The sequence below is a fragment of the Staurois parvus genome, unplaced genomic scaffold, assembly GCF_062004578.1.
Source record: "Staurois parvus isolate SC_StPar_1 unplaced genomic scaffold, SC_StPar_1.0 ptg000839l, whole genome shotgun sequence".
Lineage (NCBI taxonomy): Eukaryota > Metazoa > Chordata > Amphibia > Anura > Ranidae > Staurois > Staurois parvus.
In genome coordinates this window covers 5313395-5333073 of record NW_028318635.1, presented here as the reverse complement: position 1 = coordinate 5333073, position 19679 = coordinate 5313395, and the positions used below count along the sequence as shown (strand labels likewise).

Sequence of the window (19679 nt, the reverse complement as noted above, 5' to 3'; positions counted from 1 at the left end):
ATACATCAAAGGAGTATGTTTCATCCCTCATACAAGCTAAAATATTAGTTGCAGAGAGATGAAAATACTTCCTTCTGATGGGGCACTATGTGGGCTGCATCGGCATATAAAAACTATATTTGTGGCCTATGTAGAATGCCAGGAAAATGCAGGAATGGTTATATGCGCTGGAGTGAGATAGTGGAACTGTGATTGGTACTGTCATAATCGGACTGATGCACTGGTGTCAGAAATTCAATCTCCGGACTTGGTGATTCAAGCCGACCTTGGTCCGATTGACTTTGGGCAGGTCAGCAACCAGAACATCCTGTGGGCGGGTACAGGAACACCCCCCAGAAGCAATTGACCCAGGACTCATGTCCAGCCCACGTCCATATTCCCATAAATTGACTTGAGATATGGACATGGTGATTCATTTGGAGTCGGTTCGATTTGACTGACTGATTGCTGACTGACTTGCTCCAGTCGCAGGATAAATCTGGGTAAAAGTTTTATTCCCTTTTATTTTATAGTGAATAGTCTGTGTGTCTTCTTGAATTTTTTGTAACTTTTTATACTTTGTACATATTTTATGCACTGCTCACTTCCGGGATATTAAATCTTAAAATTAATAAGGGACTTCTGTGTATTTAAGCACAGGCTCATATCTGCGGAGAGATTAGATTGGATTGTATGTTAGTGCCTTTATTTGCTCGGTCAAGCTCATTGCCAATCTGTATGCAATTGCACTGCACGTGGGCAGATTGTAAAAGGTAACAGGTCTGCCAGACGAAGATCTGTGTGTGTGTGGTGTCCCAATAGACCGTTCTTCAGATAAACTGTTGAGTGGTGGCCAGCTACCGTTTGTGGTGTGTTTGTTGTGGGGGTGTGTGGACAGTGGAAGTGTGATTAACACCAGGGTTCTAGCTGTAGGATAGCTGGAGGGATCCTAGAAGGGTGTGTGATTGCTAAGCTGCTCAACTCTAATCAGTGCACCAGATTGTATATAAGATTTGTATCTGCCAGCATACAGTCAGCCATCTGGATTGGAGTGGAGTCTCCACCCGGTGGTGGCCCAGAGGTAGTGCGGGCTGTGAAAGTATATCACAGCTGGTCTTATATATTCAAAGTGTAGTCCCCTTTATTCCCTCTTACCCAAAGTCACGGCCGCACATGCGCACCTCGGTTAGCTAGTCGCTGTGGGCGTGGCGTGGGGGTGAATCCGTGACACATAAAAAACACACACGCCAAAAGTATTGGGCCGGCCCTCCAAATCATTGAATTCAGGTGTTCCAATCGCCTCCATGGCCACAGATGTGTAAAATCAAGCACCTAGGCATGCAGGCTGTTTCTACAAACATTTGTGAAAGAATGGGTCACCTTCAGGAACTCAGTGAATTCTAGCATGGTACCGTGATAGATTGTCAACTGTGCATTAAGTCCATCCATGAAATTTCCTTGCTACTAAATATTCTACAGTCAACTGTTAGTGGTATTATAACAAAATGGAAGTAACTGGGAACTACAGCAACTACGTAAAATGACAGAACGGGGTCAGTGCATGCTGAAGCACACAGTGAGCAGAAGTCACCAACTGTCTGCAGAGTCAATAGCTAAAGACCTCCAAACTTCATGTGGCTTTCAGATTAGCACAACAATACATAGAGAGCTTCATGGAACGGGTTTCCATGGCTGAGCAGCAGCATCCAAGCCTTACAATACCAAGTGCAATGCAAAGCGCTGGATGCAGTGGTGTAAAGCACACCACCACTGGACTCTAGAGTAGTGGAGAAGTTTTTTGGATTGACGAATCGCGCTTCTGTCTAGCAATCCGATGGAATGGTACTTGCCTTCCTGCATTGTACCAAGTGTGAAGGTTTGTTGGAGGGGGAATTGTGGTGTGGGGTTGTTTTTCAGGGGTTGGGCTTGGCCCCTTGGATCCAGTGAAGGGAACTCCTAAGGCGTCAGCATACAAAGACATTTTGGACAATTGCACAAAGCAAGGTCCATAAAAACACACGGATTTTGGGGCGGAGGAACTTGACTGGCCTGACAAAACACAAGTCCTGACCTCAACCCGATAAAACACCTTTTGGGATGAATTAGAGCAGAGACTGCGAGCCAGGCCTTCTCGTCCAACATCAGTGCCTGACCTCAAAATGTGCTTCTGGAAGAATGGTCAAAACATTCCCATAGACACACTCCTAAACCTTGTGAACAGCCTTCCCAGAAGAGTTGAAGCTGTTATAGCTGCAAAGGATGGGCCAACTCAATAATGAACCCTATGGACTAAGACTGGGGTGCCATTAAAGTTCATGTGCGTGTAAAGGAAGGCATCCCAATACTTTCGGCAATATAGTATATGGAAGAGAAATGTCATAATTGGCCTGGTAGACAAGGGGTTAAGGCCCACAACAGGCTGCTTTAGTGTAAATCGGTCCTGAGGCAACAAAACATTAACCTTCATAGTGGTTCAAAATTTCTCATAGGCATTGAGGAAATCTGAAAAAACTTAAATAAATCAAATTAAATAAATAGAATTTAACCACTTGCCTTCCTGAGGATTTACCCCCCTTCCTGACCAGGCCTCTTTTTGCTACTCAGCGCTGCGCTAATTCAACTGATCATTGCGCAGTCATGCAATGCTGCACCCAAACGAAATTTATGTTATATTTTTTTCACACAAATAGAGCTTTCTTACGGTGGTATGGGATCATCTGTGCACTTTTTATTTTTCGCGCTATAAAAAAAAAAAAAAAAAAAGACAAAATGTTTAAGAAAAACAATATTTTTTACTGTCAGCTATAAAAAAATATATAGTAAACTCAAAGTTAGTTATAAATTTAGGCCAAAATGTATTCTGCTACGTTTTTGGTTAAAAAAAAAAAATCCCAGTATAGTATATATTTATTGCTTTGTGTGAAAGTTATATAGTGTCTACAAACTATGGTATAGAGAATGGAATTTACATAGCTTTTACTTTCTGACTGCCCATCACATTTTTTGAGGTGCTAAAATAGCAGAATAGTACAAACACCCTGAAACGATCCCTTTCGGAAAGTAGACACCCTAAGCTATCTGCTGAGAGGCATATTGAGTCCATGGAAGATTTATTTTTTTTCCACAAGTCTCTGGAAAAAATGACTTTTTTTTTTTTTACACAAAGTTGTAATTTAAAATGATTTATTTCTCGCACAAGCCATGGGTATATGTGGAATTACACCCCAGAATACATTCTGCTACCTCTACAGAGTATGGGGATACCACATGTGAGACTTTGGGAGCCTAGCCACATACAGGAGCCTAAAATCCAATGACCACTTTGAAAGCCTGAAGGTGCGTAACTTCATTACACTTCCTCAACACCTATCAGTTTCAAGGCCCTGACATGCTAGGATAGCACCAACCCCCCCTTCCCCCCCAAATGACCCCTTTCTGGAAAGTAGACACCCCAAGGAATTTAAAAAGAGGCATGGTGAGTAATTTGCAGATCTCATTTTTTCCCTTACAAGGTTTTGAAATATAAAAAAAAAAAAAATAGAAAAAATGTTTGTTTTTTTCTTCATTTTCCAAAAACTTGTGGCAACAAATGAGATCTGCAAAATACTTACCAAATTCAAAAAAGGGGTCATTTGGGGGGGGTTAGGTGCTATCCTGGCATTTCGGTGATAGGTAGTCTGGAAGTATAATGAGGAAATAAAGCCCTTTAAAAGCCTGAAGGTGCTTATTGGATTTTGGGGTCCTGTACTTGGCTAGACTGCCAAAAAGTCTCTCACATGTGGTATCCCCATACTCGGGAGAAGTAGCAAAATGTATTTTGGGGAGTAATTCCACATATGCCCATGGCATGTGTATGCAGTAAATCATGTAAGTGACAAATTTTGTGTAAAAAAAAAAAAAAATTATATATATATATATATATATATATATATATATATATATATATATATATATATATTTTTTTTTTTTTTTTTTTGTCATTTTCCAAAAACTTGTGGTAAAAAAAATAAAATTCTATTGATTCAACATGCCTCTCAGCAAATAGTTTTGGGGTGTCTACTTTCCAAAAAAGGGGTAGTTTTGGGGGGGTTGGGGCATTTTATGCCCAGCATTAGAAGTTTATGCCACACATCATTCACTCTAACCACTTGAAAATCAAGCCTTTTCTGACACTTTTGTTCACATGAAAAAAAATCTGTATTTTTTGCTAGAAAATTAATTTAAACCCCCAAACATTTTTTTAAAGCAGACACCCTAGTGAATAAAATGGTGTGTACTACAATTTTGTAAGGCACATAGTACTCGCGCAGCGATTTTTCAAAAGCAGATTTTTTAAAAAACACTTTTTTTTTTTTACTTTTAATGCACAAAAACACAATATATTGGCCAGTTACTTGATAAAAGATAATGGTATGCCGAGCAAATAGATACCAAACATCACATGCTTTAAAACTGCGTATGCCCCGTGCAATGTCAACAAACTGCAAACATTTTTTAATATCGATAGGCAACGCTTTAAAAGCGACCATTTTAGATTTACAGAGGAGGTCTAGTGTTAGAATTACTGCCCTTGATCTGACGTTCACGGCAATACCTCACATACAGACACAGGGTCAACGCTTGTGCACACAGGTGTGCGCACATGGGAGGGGCGAGTTTATTTTAATTATTATTTTTACACTGTACCTTTCATTTTTTTTTATCACTTTTAATGCAGCCTGTGGGCTGAATGAAAAAAAAGAAAAGAAATCTCTGCCAGAAAAAGTGTGTGGTATGCCCACCATTAGAATATACTACCCTGCATCCACCCACTTCTAATGGTGGGCACACATTAGGTCACACTTTGCCACATGCGCCAGTTCCAAGATTGAACAAATGTTTAAATCGTGGCACGCTTGAATAAAAATTGTCCACGTATAAGTGGTACCCCATATGAAAAACAGATGATACCAAGTCCCAAACTATCTTGCCACTGCTCCCCATGTAGTCTGGGCATCCGGGGGGCTCCACGTGACTCTTTTCCCTCATAAATCCGAAACTTATAAGTATAGCCTATTGCCCTCTCACAGGTCTTCTACATCTTGATCCCATATCTGGCACGCTTGCAGGGGAGAAATTGTTTGAATGCAAGGCAGCCAGAAAAATTAATGAGGGACTCATCAACGCAGATGTTTTGCTGGGAGTATAGACATCTGCAAATTTTTGGTTAAGGTGATTTACGAGGGGCAGAATTTTGTGGAGCCGGTCAAATTCAGGGTCACCTCAAGGACGACAGAGTGTATTGTTGTTGAAATGCATAAAACACATTATACTCTCATATCTTTGCCTGACCATGGCAGCAGAGAACACATATGATGAATCGGGTCTGCGAATCATGAAAAACAGCTTAAAAAAAAAAAAATCAAGGGGAGGAGTTAAATTTGCCATTTCCACCTGAATTCCGGGTTGGGCAGTGAATGGGGGGGAAGTACGGGTGCTTCAGAATTTGTGGGCTGTCAATCGGGATTTGCAAGCACATCCAGAAGGATACTAGGGGCTCTACAGGCCTGTGTGCAAATTCTTGGTGGTTGTGGGACAATATTTGTGCTCGCCACCGCACCAGCTTGTACTGTACTTAAGGGACTCACCACGTCGCCAAGTCATACTGCAGTGCTGGTATTATTATACAGGATTTATATAGCGACAACAGTTTGCTCAGTGCTACAGTATATCAGGAGACAATACAGTTCAATACAAGAGGGTCAGGAGGGCTTGATCCTGGGAACTTACAATCTAAGAGGTAGATATGTGAAAGACCAGGATGTACTAGGCCACTAGTACTCGCCAGTTCACCAAAAGGTAGCATGACACTAGTACTGGCACTCTGCTGCATATGAGAGTCATCAAAATTTACTGACAAGTGCTAACAGAGATCAGGCCTAATTCTGCCAACACTGCGGTTGTGTGCAATGTATCAAGTGACAGTGACCTACTGATACTGCACTTGCTGAGGGAGAAGGGGGGGGGGTAAGCGTAGGGGCTAAATGCAGGTGCTGGCAGGTGCCGGGGCTGATCCCGCTAACGCTGCGTTTTTGGGGACAGTATACTAATGTGAATGCTGCTGCTTCCACATCCAGCAAGGCGAGAGAAGAGCTGAGAGAGCCGATGCTCTTGTGCACAGCACTGGATCAAGATGAAAAAGAAATTTGACACAGCCACTTATCTCCACTGGAAGGTCAGAGCCACCCGTTTACCCCATGACAGGAAGTGCCTGAACAATAATTTTAAAATTGAGAATGCAGGTGACAGAGTGGCTGCAGCATTTGGCCAATGAGGCAATGTACAGTTTAGTAAAGAGCCAGGTGGAAACTGGTCAGAGGCTACCAACAGGCCTACAGCAACAATGAAGCAGTTGCAGGAATTTATAACATGTGACAATATCACATTCTCCACAAATGTGGCTTGTATGAAAGGGTTGCAAGGAAAAAAGCCACTCCTCAAAAAGGTCACATGCAGTCACAACTGAACTTTGCCAAAACACACCTTGAGGATGCTGAGGCCAGATGGAAAAGGGTGTTCTGGTTAGATTAGACTAAAATTGAATGATTTGGCCTCAACACTAAATGATATGTTTGGCAGAAATCCAATACAGCTTACCATCCAAATAACACAATTCCTACAGTAAAGCATGGAGGTGGTAAGATCCTCTTATGGGGATCTTTCTCTGCAGCAAAATGGATGGGACAAAAATACCACCAAATTCTTGAGGAAAATCTGCTGCCCTCTGCCAGAAAGTTGTCAATAGGAAGAAGGCTTACCTTCCAAAACCTTAATGACCCAAAGCACACAGCAAAAATGAGTACACAGTGGTTGAAGGAAAAAAAAAAAAAGGTGAATGTCCTTGCATGGCCTAGTCAGAGCCCAGACTTAAACCCCACTGAAAATCTGTATTAAAGACTGCAGTCCACAAACAGTCACCATCAAATTTAACTGAACTTTAGCAGTTCTGCAAAGAAGAGTGGGCAAATATTGCAAAGTCTAGATGTGCAAAGTTAGTAGAGTCATATTTCAACAGACTAAAGGCTGGAATTAAAGCAAAAAGGTGGTTTAACAAAATACTGATACAACGGGGTGATCCTTTTTTCCTTTCTGTTTTTGATTTTTTTTGTTCTGACATGGATATAATAAGTTGCACCGAGTAACTACAGCTGGTTAAAACAAAAACTGTGTGTCTTCATCTCAGGCTGCAAATCAACAAAAAACATGATTTTAAAGGGGGGGGGGGGTGATTCTTTTCTATACCCACTGTAACTAGTTAACATTTACATGCTATTTTAGTTATTGGATTTAGTCATGCTTTTACAGAAGTTGTAAATGCCTACCAAAAGAAATTTACAACGCCAAGGAAAATAAAACAGCATTTCACTATTCACATTCATTTAATTAGTATGAGGAACTCACTGATCATTACATTTGTAGAAACAATGGAGCAATTTGCCCAATAAACAATTTCACAAGCTTAAGACACAATGCTTTAGGTAAAGTATTATATTAATTACAGGTCTGCTAGGCAAAAAACAGGCTAGCATTCCCATTTCACAAATTGCACATTAAATCATGTTAAGTGTCAGTTGCTTTACATTATACCTCCAGTAAAAATGACACCACCCACAGACACATTAAAAGAGGCTCCGCAAGTACCCCTTGTAGGCATATATGCACCTGTTAGTAGGGTGGTGATAGCATTAGGCCTGAACACCGTGTATGCATGTGTGTAATTATAAATATTAATGTATTAAGATTTATTTTTTTCCACCCTTCATGCTACTTGAAGGCACTACAGAAGATACTCCCTTTATATACAGTATGTCAAGCTGAACTGATAAAAATAAGATGTTACACATCCCATAAGGCACGATCTTCAATACTCTATGTATTTGTTACCTACTTACATTCTAAAGTTTGCTTTTCTGCTCTACAGGATTTCTGCTGGCATAGTACTTTGTTAATTTGCATATAACTGTTCATGCATTGTTAAAATGTACATATTCAATTACAGGAGCACCTATGGGCAAAGGGCAACTGCATAAAATGGAAATAAAGATATCAAAGGCTATTTGCCGAGTCAATAATTGCAGTTATAAGCAAAGTGTTGCTGTATTTATAAATAATGGAATACATTTCTGTTAAAGAACTGCTCCAACATTGTATCTATATTGGCTAGTGCGTGTTTATAAAGATTTTAGGGGGGGGGAAAAAAAAAAAAAAAAAAAGGAAGGAAGTCTAAACATAACTAGCTATGAATCAGCAACGCTGGAAGAAACCTGGCAGAAAAGAAAAGTGGTGCTATGACAATGAGAATCCAGCTGTCATTTGCAAAGAGCAGATTATTCAATGAAAGCCAACGCCACTATTTTTCCTTTGCTCAAGGTTTTATTACTAATCTCACTGAAGATTGTGGTTTATGCATTTAACATTATAAATCAGTCCTGATATTAAAACGTGTTATAAAAGAAGACCCCCTATAGCATACTTTGCCTAGAATATTACAATAAGAACCAAACAAAAAAAGGGGAGCATAAATTGACACTTTCAGTAGGTTCACAGCACAGTGATTGAATCGGTACTTACTTAAAACACCCCTTCAGGAAAGGAAGTCTATTTTTAAATGATCGGGTGTTTCAAACTGACAAAGATTTTCAGAACTGCAATAACATTTGTTAGCAAGTTATGTCTTATAGCCAAGGCAAATTGAAAATGACACCATCTAACAATAGCTTACTTCTCCCCCCAGCTTTTCAGTTTTGAAATTGCCTATATGTTCACAGATAACTCACTTTAGATGAACTATTACATAAACAGAAGTATGAATCAGCCAACTCCTACATCTAGAATCACACGAGAGCTTTTCACGCCTGTGAAAATATGCCACCTGCCTGACAGGCTCCAAGCACCTCCCATGTGCTCCCACAGTACTGATACACCATTCACAGGCTCAGTAAACAGTCCCCTCACTCATGTTGTCATTTAAAGATTTACTAGCATCAATGGCTCTTGCTTGACCCTACACTAACACCTGACAGCTAGCACCCTTTGAACACTACAGGTGCTGAGTTCTTTAAACAAATACAGAAAACAGTTCTATTAGGACAGCTAAAGTTAGGTTTAGAAGACAGACTGCGTCTCTTAATCATTTTGACAATTAAAGAAAAAAAAAAAAATAAAAATGTAATATATTCAAAAAAAAAAAAAAACACCTGGCACAACAGGGCTCATGCAGACTAGCAGAAATATGCTGCAGTCAGATTGGTCATGCGTAAATTTTTGTTTACAGATACAAGCACAGGTAAATGTTATGCTATGCCCATGCTCACACCTCCATAATCTGTTAAAAATAAAACATAAAAAAAGCTGCATCCACAGTCCTGCATATAGGCTGTATTTAACCCTGTACCTGTGTAAACATTTGTGCTGCATTTAGTGTAAATGTACACTACTGGTCCTGATCACCAAGGAGGATAGGTGGAAGAAGGAACCAACATCCTAACAAATAGAGTACATTTGAGCTGTACACACATACCATTAACACAAACATCCAATATGTACAGATCAAATTTTACATAGGATCTTGCTGCCAGCAAGATCCTACATAAAAGCTGCTGACTTGGCTTTCAGAGGTGCAAGTCCTGAACCTTTCTTAATAAACCAGGAAGTCACTGATCCACAAGTGTCCAGAACAGGAGTTTATACTTTACAGACTTCACCGACTGTGTGCTTGTGCCAAGCCAGTGAATTACTCGGTAGTGAAGTCAGAAACAGGATGACAGCCTAGAAGTGTGCACATTTGAAAGCCATGTCAGCAATGGCAGCTTCCACATTTCCATCCTCACAGGAAAAAAAAAAAAAAAAAAAAAAAAAAAAAAAAAAGAAAATTAGGTAGATCAAGGAAAATCAGACAAAAGTCCAATGTCCTCTTCTAATTCCAGATCAGTTACTGTACTGAAGCCAGAGGAACAGAATAGCAGCTGGGAAAACCAGCATTTTTAGAACGAAAAGTCAGCAGTGGTTGACTTCACACTGCTAATCACAGGTTTTCTTTAACGGAAAATAAGTAAAGGCGCTCTCCAGTAAAATCTTATGCGGCGAGTCTTTGGGAACCCAGGCTACAAAAGAAAGTCACATTCTCTGAGTACTGGCAGTATCACCATCCTTAAATAAAGCATATGGAAGCGCTAACAAACTTTTCTTCTTTGCTCTCATTCAACTAATAAATATAGCATTAAAAAAAAGCATTGTGTTAGGTGTGTAAACTAAGTGCATAAAAAGGTGTTTCCATCAAAACAATCTTGTGAGCTCAAAACTACTTGCCCTCTCTGACTGTACTGCACTCTTCTCAGCTACCTTGTACCCAAGTAGTTCTGAGAACTACAGAACACCTCCCTGCTATGTTATAAAGAAAAGAGTGGGGGTATTGTGTAATCCCAACACCTCTTGTTCTCTCCTAGGGTGACAACGCTGCTCCTCCATAGATACAGTATAGCAAGGGAGCACAGTCATACCAAGATAGGGGGTATTTTACTGCTGGGATCATCAGGTAAATATAAAAAGTTAAAAAAAAAAAAAAAATTAAAAATCTAAAAAAAAAAAAACAGCTACCACATCTAAGGACTGGTAAGCTGCATAAAATGATATATTGTTATTGGGTTTAAAAACATTTGAAGTGCATGTAAACCCAAAATCTATTCTTCAATATATCTGGCATCATGCCTCAGTATACAGCAAACTTTTCATCAACTTGTTGCAGTTTCTTTACTGGAAATCCTGGAAAAGAAACATTCCTGGAAAGCACTTGTCATAGGGTGTCATCGGTAAGCCACCACCTCCCAATTAGCAGCGGCGTTGTCAGTCTGACGTGCAAGTGCCTTCAGTCAGTCTTTGCCTGCCTATCTAAAAGACTTGATAGGCAGCTAAAGGAAGGAGTGTACACAGCACTGACAATGCTGCTGCACATCGGAGGGCAATGCTGTTACTGGCAGTACCTCCAGGAAAGAAACTGCAACAAATTGACTAAAAAAAAAAAAAAAAAAAAAAAAAATTTTCTTAAGATAACAGTATACCAGGAGACACAATGCCAAACATCCTAACAAACCTGATTTTGGATTTACACTTAGCAGCTAGGTTCACACTTGTATGTCTGCAATTTTTTTTTTTTTTTTTAAATGTGCTCCCATTAAAATCTTTGGGAGCAAATTGCACCACCAGAAAAAGCGCCTGCACCTTTTTCCAAGCCACACGGAAGCGTGCTGCATGTGCGTGAAAGGGCCTCACAGACAATATCTCTTGTCATACCACCAATTGCACAGGTGTGAACAGGGAGTAAAGTGAGCTGTACACTATGCAATCTGATTGTACATTCTCCTTTAAGCTCAACACAAACAATACAATCTGACTGTACAATCTTCTTTAAATCTACCAATAACTATGTAGTGCAAAAGCCTACCTGACTAGATAACTGTATTGTATAGCTTAGGAAGGGTCTCATATTACATAGTTTTGGCCTGGAGTTTGCATGTTCTCCCTGTGCCTGCGTGGGTTTCCTCCAGGTACTCCGGTTTCCTCACACACTCCAAAGACATGCTGGTAGGTTAATTGGTCCTAGTATGTATATGTATGAATGTGAGTTAGGGACCTTAGATTATACACCCCTTGAGGGTTAGGGACTGATGAGAATGTACAATATTTACGTAAAGCGCTGCGTAAATGGACGGCGCTATATAAGTACCTGAAATAAATAAATCTCTGTAAACATATAAATTTGATTGCATAATCTGACTGCAAAGTGTATGAGGGATCGTAAGATTTATCAACACTATGTAAAAGGAGAACACACCTAAATAATTCATGCAAATTGGATCAAATCAGGCAGGCCATACACACTTAATGGTAGATCTGACACTAGGTTTACGTATGTGCGGTTTGAGAATGCATGTTCCTGGCCCGCAGGCAAAAGATGTTGCTCTTTAGCAGACATGCTGGGTGCCATTATATTTAATAGCACCCCCACACATTGGAAAATGTGTCATGTTTTTGCACGTGCTGCAGCATCATGTTCCTGTGGTTTTCTTTTTCTTTTTTTTTTTTTTAAATCTCAGGACAATAGGAGTTCCAGTACTTATACATGCTTTTATTGCATTCCAGATGCATTCTATACAGAAAAAAAAAAAATGCAGAATGTTCTACTTTTGTTGACTGCACAGGTGTGATTTAGGGCCATTGGAATTCATGGAAAACACTGTGCAAGCATCTTTGATGCAGATTAAAAATGTACTGAACTTCATCTTGTGTGAACCAGTCCTTGGATTGTACAGTCAGATTATATAGTGCATGCCTCAGATACAAAGACCCCTTAAGTACTGACTTTATCTTGATGGTGGCCATACAGGGAACAAACTTTACATAAGATGTATGTTGTTAATAGATTTAGACAGGCCATAGACGGGCTGTTTATTGGCCGATAAACGAAAAATAAAAAAAGCAGTTTTTCGCGGATTTTCCAGCATGACCGATAAAAATGAGGAGATACACGAAAAACAGCCAACGTGCTGGCACCACTAACGGCGTGAACATCCGTCCGCACGAAAAATCGGCTGATAAACGACCCGTCTATGGCCTGCATTAGGGCCTGTTCACAGTAGAATGTAGTGCAGGAAAGCCACCTTTCTGTGCGGCGTCCTGTACCGCATTCCAATTGCAATTTGTTGCAGGTGTCAGTACAAAGTTAACGACACCCCAAACGCAGGTAATGTCTGCCACCACCAGGTCGCATAGTAAAAAAAAAAAAAGTAGTTGTACTAGTTGCGATCTAGTTGTACTGTATTTCAAGTAGTAGAGCATGCACTACTTTTAGTGTGGTGAGATTTCAGCCCATTCAAAGTGAATGAAATTGCACTACACAGAAATGCATGTTAATCGCACAGGAACCACACAGCAATTCCTTGTGTGAATAGGCCCTTACTGTGCAGCACAATCAGAAGATTGAAAAGACAACTTGATGCTCCATACACTTTATGATCCTATTAAATCATCTACTTTCCTATGATTGGACCTTCAATCCAAACCAAATCAGAATCATTCTGGCTATGATCAATCAATTTTGCTTGAAAAATAGAATCAATGACACAGTATGTGTCTTTTCTCCATTTCATAGATCTGATCATATTATTTGATTCTGTGACAAGTTGTTTGATAAGATGGTTACATGTATAACCTAAAAAGCAACTCAGCTTGCTATGGCAGATTAGACGTCAGAAGAGCAGCTGTAGGATGACAATACTCTTGACAATGAATGTAAAGCTTTTAGGTCTGGTTCACACCTATGCGTTTTTCAGTGCGCTTTCAGTTTTGTAGAAATGCACTACAGTACACTTAACAGGGTTTCCTGTGGGTCACGTTCACATCGCTGCGTTATCTACCAGAGCAGTTTTTGAAAAGGGTTGGGGGACGGTTTTCACACAGCAGGTTGCATTTTTGGTTCCATTTTTGGTTCCATAGACTTCAATGGGGAAACACATCAAAAACACAGTGCTTGTGGTTTTGATGCGTTCATGTTGCGTTTTTAACAGACCCCTCCCAAAAACAAAAAATGTGAAACATATCAGAAACACATTAAGGGATAGTTCACACCAGATGCAGTCCAGTGCATTTTTTTTTCTGCATCAAAAATGCATGCACAGTATTTTCCATGTATCCCAACGGCCCTAGTTTACACCAGTGCAGTCAGATGCAATCAGTTTCTGGTGCAGAAAAAAAAAAAAAAAAAAAAAAAAAAAAAAGGAAGAAGAAGAAGAAGAGGAAGAGGAAGAGGAAGAGGAAGAGGAAGAGGTTGAAGATGCTGCATTTTTTCTGCACAGAACTGTACTGGAACACAGCAAAATGCATCAAAAACGCACCAGAACGAAGTGTAGTGTGAACTGTGACGCTTTGTTCACATACAGGCATTTTGAATTGTGGGAAGAATTGACGCGATTCTGCCTGTAATTTCAAAGCGCGCTGTTATGTAAAATCGCTCATCAGCATGCTCAGGTGCCATTTGTTTCAATGGCACCTGAAAACACGGGGCAAATCTGCCGCGATTGGGGTGTGGTTTTTTTGCACTGTGAGTGCGCAAACAAAACCTCGGCAGAACTTCCCCGCATTTTCAGGTACCATTTAAATGAATGGCACCTGAACATGCTGACGAGTGATTTCACATTTTAACCAAGCGTTTTGAAAAATCGCAGTAATATCGCCTGCGATCCATAATGCCTATATGTGAATGAAGCCTGAGCAAAAAATGCATCTAGAGTACATTTTTGTGGCGTGACCCTGAAAAAAAAGCAATATGCATCAACTGCAACCTGCATAGGTGTGAACCAGGCCTTAGGGCTAGTGTGTTCTACATTTTAGCACACTTGTAAAATGCAGACCAACACAGATACAAAAAAAAAAAAAAAAAAGTATGCATTTTAAGGCAACACATGGAAACATGTGTAAAATGGTTAGCACTTCCGCCTAGGGTTGTTGGTTCGAACCCCAGCCACGGCACCTCCTGCCTGGAGTTTGCATGTTCTCCCTGTGCCTGCGTGGGTTTCCTCCGGGTACTCTGGTCTCCTCCCACGCTCCAGACATGCTGGTAGGTGAATTGGCTCCTGTCTAAATTGTCCCTAGTATGTGTATGTATGAATGTGAGTTAGGGACCTTAGATTGTACACCCCTTGAGGGTTAGGGACTGATGTGAATGTACAATATATATGTAAAATGCTGTGTAAATTGATGGCGCTATAGAAGTACCTGAAATAAATATGTACAAACGCAAGAAGAAAAAAAAAAAAAAGACTTTGCCTTTGTCCCTAACACAATGTCACAGGAAACATGCAAAGTGCATACTACTGTAACGTGCGCTACAATGCGCATCAACGCACATCAAGACACACAGTAAAATAAGTTGGGGAGAAGCCTTGCTGAGGACTTCCTGTCCAGGAGGGATCCTCCAGTGATGTCACTGCACATATCTACAGGACACCTAACGACACAGCTATGTAGACACACCATTCCCCCAGGGCTCTCCTATAGAGGACCTTCTGCTGGACCGGACTAGTTCTACTTCTCTGAGAGCGGCTCCATCCTCCTCCTCATCACAGAGAGGCCTAATGAGAGAAGTGACACAAGTCCGGATGATGACAAGTCAAGAAACAGCCTGAATAGAGAACTATGAGGGGGGGGGGGGGAAGTGACAAGTGCTGCACCCGGCAGAAGTGGCCGACTGTAGTCCTCCATGACTGAGGTGACGGCAGGGGGGCTGAGGTGACGGCAGGGGGACTGAGGTGACGGCAGGGGGACTGAGGTGACGGCAGGGGGACGGAGGTGACGGCAGGGGGACTGACTCACCGTTCGGTCCATACTTGTCTCTGCTCCTCCGGACCTGCTCGCTGCTCAGCCCGCAATTCTCATTCACCTCGAAGTGTCGGAGCACCTCGGACACGGGCTTGGTGTGCGCGCTGTCCATGGTGGGACGTTGCTGTTGGTAGCCGTGTACGGAGAGCTCCCTTGTAGGCTGAGTGTGCGGAGAGCTGGTCTCTCTCAAGGTCCCGCTGCACCTTGTGTGCCCCGTCTAGTGTAAGGTGAGCTGTAGTGAGGGAGCCGCCTCTCTCTGTCTATACTGACTCGTCCAGCTGTGCCCTCCTCCTCCTAGTCATGACTGAGTCTGTCAGCCCTCACAAGTTTCTCCTCACAGCTCCAGGAAGCTCCTCCGCACACACCGCCGCTCCACACAGCCCCTCACTTCAAGAGCCTCCGCCAAACGTCTCTTTATTAGCCTTCATTACCTGCAGCTTCCTCATTGGCTGGCTGCAGCACCCAAATAATGCCCGCCCACACAACCCGTCCCTCGCCTCTCCCCCATTGGCCCGTGCCTACTTGAAATTAGCATGTTGAACATTTTAGCCTCCGGTAGTTTTACAGTGGAAAATCTTTTTTGTTTTTTTTCATGCATGTATAGATATGAACAACCCCCCTCCTCCTCCTCTTCTTCAGCGTTTTACTTCCTCTTATTCTATTGCAGCTGAGAACTTTCAGCTAAACACCAAAGCTGCTGGGGTGCAGCAAGGAAGGGGTTAACTGGTGAAACCGCTGGGCAGGCGAGATAAGACACTGACAGTTGTGTTGTTATGGGAAATATGTCACAGCGCTTGTATTCATTTACATGTGGGTAGGCCACGCGGGCGCTCACTTGTGCATGGCGGAGGAAGGAATAAAGAAGAGGCTTGCCTGGGTGGCTGGGCAACTGGTGTCCCTAATGTGTGCAATGGCAGAAGAGGATCAGGGGCTCAACAAGGAGGAGATTGGATGGTTGGAGAAGCAGTGCTTGCCATAGTGCCATCTCTAAACTGCAGCCACTTGTAGGCACATATAGGTTGACCTCCCTACACAGGTGGCGCTGTTGCACTACCCAGGAGGGCAGGACAGCAGTACCATGTGCCCTATACTCTTTCACATAGGGGAGGGGGCCAGTATCTGGGGGCCCCCTTTGCTAAAGAGGGCTTCCAGATCCTGATAATCCCTCCGCCCCAGGAAGAGACCCTTGTCCCCATCAACATATCCCGTATCTGCTACAGGATGTACGAGCAAGCACATATTCTGACAGGAAGCTTTATTGAAAAATACAAGCTGACAGCCGGTAAGGCAGCCGGGACTTGCAGTACATTCACGGAAGTCCGTGAATGAATAATGAGGCCTGTGGGCAGGGCTCCACACGGCCGTGCTGCTTTCATATTTGACAGATGAGGGCGGCGGCTATGGGAACATGTTGCATGTTCCACCCTAAAAACGCGTGAAACGTAACATGTTCCGAAAGGTGAACTTATCCTTTAACTCTCATAGATTATAAGGTAAATGGCACTGAATTTCACACCTGTGTCTATATCAGCGCTACTTTGGAGTTATGCTTTTATTGGCACCACTTTGAAATCATATTCTGTGTGAACCAGGGGTAATGCGAACCTGATGTTTATGGTTTATGTACTTTAAGTTGTTTTTTGGGTACATTACAAAAATACAGTATTTTCTATATTGAGTCTTTTCTGTAAAGTTTTCGTTTCTTTGAGTTGATTTATGTTTTTCTATCTTTTGTAAACAATTGACCAAAGCTTTGTTGTAATTTTCTTTCAAGATCAAATCAATATTATTCTGTGTCACGGATCCCCCACACGCCACGCCCACAGCGACTAGCTAACCAAGGCACGCACGTGCGGCCGTGACAGGGGGTATGAGGGAATAAAGGGGACTTAGCTTTGAATATATAAAACCGTATATAAGATCAGCCCGCACTACCTTTTGGCCACCACCAGATGGAGACTCCACTCCAATCCAGCTGGTCGACCACACACTGGCAGATACAAATCTTATATACAATCTGGTGCACTGATTAGAGTTGAGGACCAGCTTAGTAATTACCCACCCTTCTAGAGTCCCTCCATCTACCCTACAGCTTGAACCCCAGTGTTAATCACTCTCCCACTGTCCACACACCCCCCACACCAGACACACCACAAAAGGTAGCCTGCCACCACCCAACAGTTTATCCGCAGAACACTCTGCTGGGACACCCCACACACACAGATCTCCGTCTGGCCTATCTGTTACCTTTTACAATCTGCATGCAATCTGCCCACACACAGTGCAATTGCATACAGATTGGCAATGAGCTTGATCGAGCTTTTAAAGGCACTAAAATACAATCTAATCTATTCCAATCTAATCTCTCCAATCTAATCTCTCCGGAGATATGAGCACATGCTTAAATACACAGAAGTCACTAATTCATTTTAAGATTTAATTTCCCGAAAGTGGGCAATGCATAAAATATGTACAAAGTATAAAAAGTTACAGAAATACAAAAAATACAAGAAGACACACAAATGACTATTCACTATAAAATAAAAAGGGAATAAAACTTTTACCAAGATCTATCCTGCGACTGGAGCAAGCCAGAGCGTCAGCAATCTGTCAGTCAAATCGAACTGGCTCCATACGAATCACAAAAGTCCCAATGCCCGGGTACTCCATTTATGGGGATATGAACGTAGGCGGGACATTAGTCCTCGGCCAATTGACCATGGGGGCTGCCCCTGTACCTGCGCACAGGATGCTCTGGGTGCTGACCTGCCCAAGTTCAATCCGACTAAGACCGGCTTGAAACACCAAGTCGGGGATTGGATTTCCGACACCAGCGCATCGGTCCGATTGCGACTGTACCAAACACCACTCGACTGTCGCGATCCAGCGCCACCTAACCATTTCCTGCATTTTCCTGGCCTTCTACCTAAGTTACAAATATGATTTTTAGGTGTCGATGTGGCACATAGAATGCCCTACAAGAAGGAAGCATTTCCATCTCTTTGCAACTAATATTTTAGCTTTTATGAGAGATTAAACATACTCCTTTGATGTATGTAGACACTTATAGCCCCCCAGACAGATCAGCGACCCCCTGCTATCATGAAGCCGAAATGTCTGGAGCCACTTCCTTTAAACCTGTTTCACCAGAAGGTGACAAAACCTTATTTAGCACTGTAGGCGTCACATCCAGGAAGCGGGGCTTTTCAGGTGCTAATTGATGACCCTGTGTCTGAGTACCTCATTTCCCCGAATGACAAGGACTGAATATTTATTTAATCTACTCAAATCTGTACATTTATGTCACATGTACGTTACATCATGTCACCTGTACGTTACATTCTGATCCATTGTTTCAGGGCCCATAAACAGCACAGGGCCCATGGGTCAGTGCCTATTCTGCCTATTTGGTAATCCGGCACTGCCTTCAGGGGATGCCCAGTATAGCCCCATCTAAGGAATCCTACAGAGAGGGAACTGGAAGTGCTGGTCAGCATCCTGCTGTTAAAAGTTGGGTTTGGACTACGTAATGTTGCTTATGTCTGTTCATGTCGACAGTAAACAAAGCAAACATGTAAATGGCTAATCCTGTGGACAATCATTATTTCTGGAGGTGGGTCTTAGTCCAGGTGCATGTGTATGACTAAGATGTTGGAGTCCCACAGTACATTTCACAAGTGCATGGTACACTATTTCATTACTGTTACAGGAGAGGGTCCCTCAGCCAGCCTTACTGTTGCTGGCAGCGAATCGGGTCCCTGCTTACATGCAGGCCAGGCTTTTCCTCTGCAGTTCCTCACAAATGATTTCAAGGTATTTATGAAACCTAGTAATAGAATACATTTGTAAGGTCTGAGGAATTTTTCACAGAGGTACAGCAGTATGTTAAGGCTAAGGTGGGCAGCCAGCACCCTTCTCCTCTGCTATTTATGACCCTACGAGCACCCATCATACACAGCTATGGCCTCCATCCCCTAGCTCGCCTGGATCTACGCCACTCTTATCCTCTACGATGACAATTTCACCATCATGGAGCACAAGATAATTGCTTCTGTACCGCTACCCCCAGAGGAGTCGCTGAATTGTTTTGTGATTTTTCTGCACACCTAATGATGACATACCTTGCTCACCAGCACTTACTGATACACAATGAGGTATTTATATGAATTTATTAGGCCAAGCATAGCCTAAAAGAAGGGAGGATTAGCAAGTGTACATACTGTATACAAACAATAAGACAATAATGTTAATCTGAAATATATGTTTACACATGTGCAGTATTCTAACAG

General features: G+C 42.0%; 1 protein-coding gene across 1 annotated transcript in view; it reads right to left on the bottom strand.

Moving 5' to 3' along the window:
* The window catches only part of ATP2A3 (ATPase sarcoplasmic/endoplasmic reticulum Ca2+ transporting 3), a 122167-nt gene extending 106352 nt beyond the window's left edge, over nt 1-15815 (bottom strand). The window contains exon 1 of the mRNA XM_089655380.1: nt 15385-15815. Coding sequence (XP_089511506.1) covers nt 15385-15502 — 118 coding nt within the window. The 5' untranslated portion in view covers nt 15503-15815. The remainder of the gene's footprint in view (nt 1-15384) is intronic.
* Nucleotides 15816-19679: the final 3864 nt, after the last annotated feature.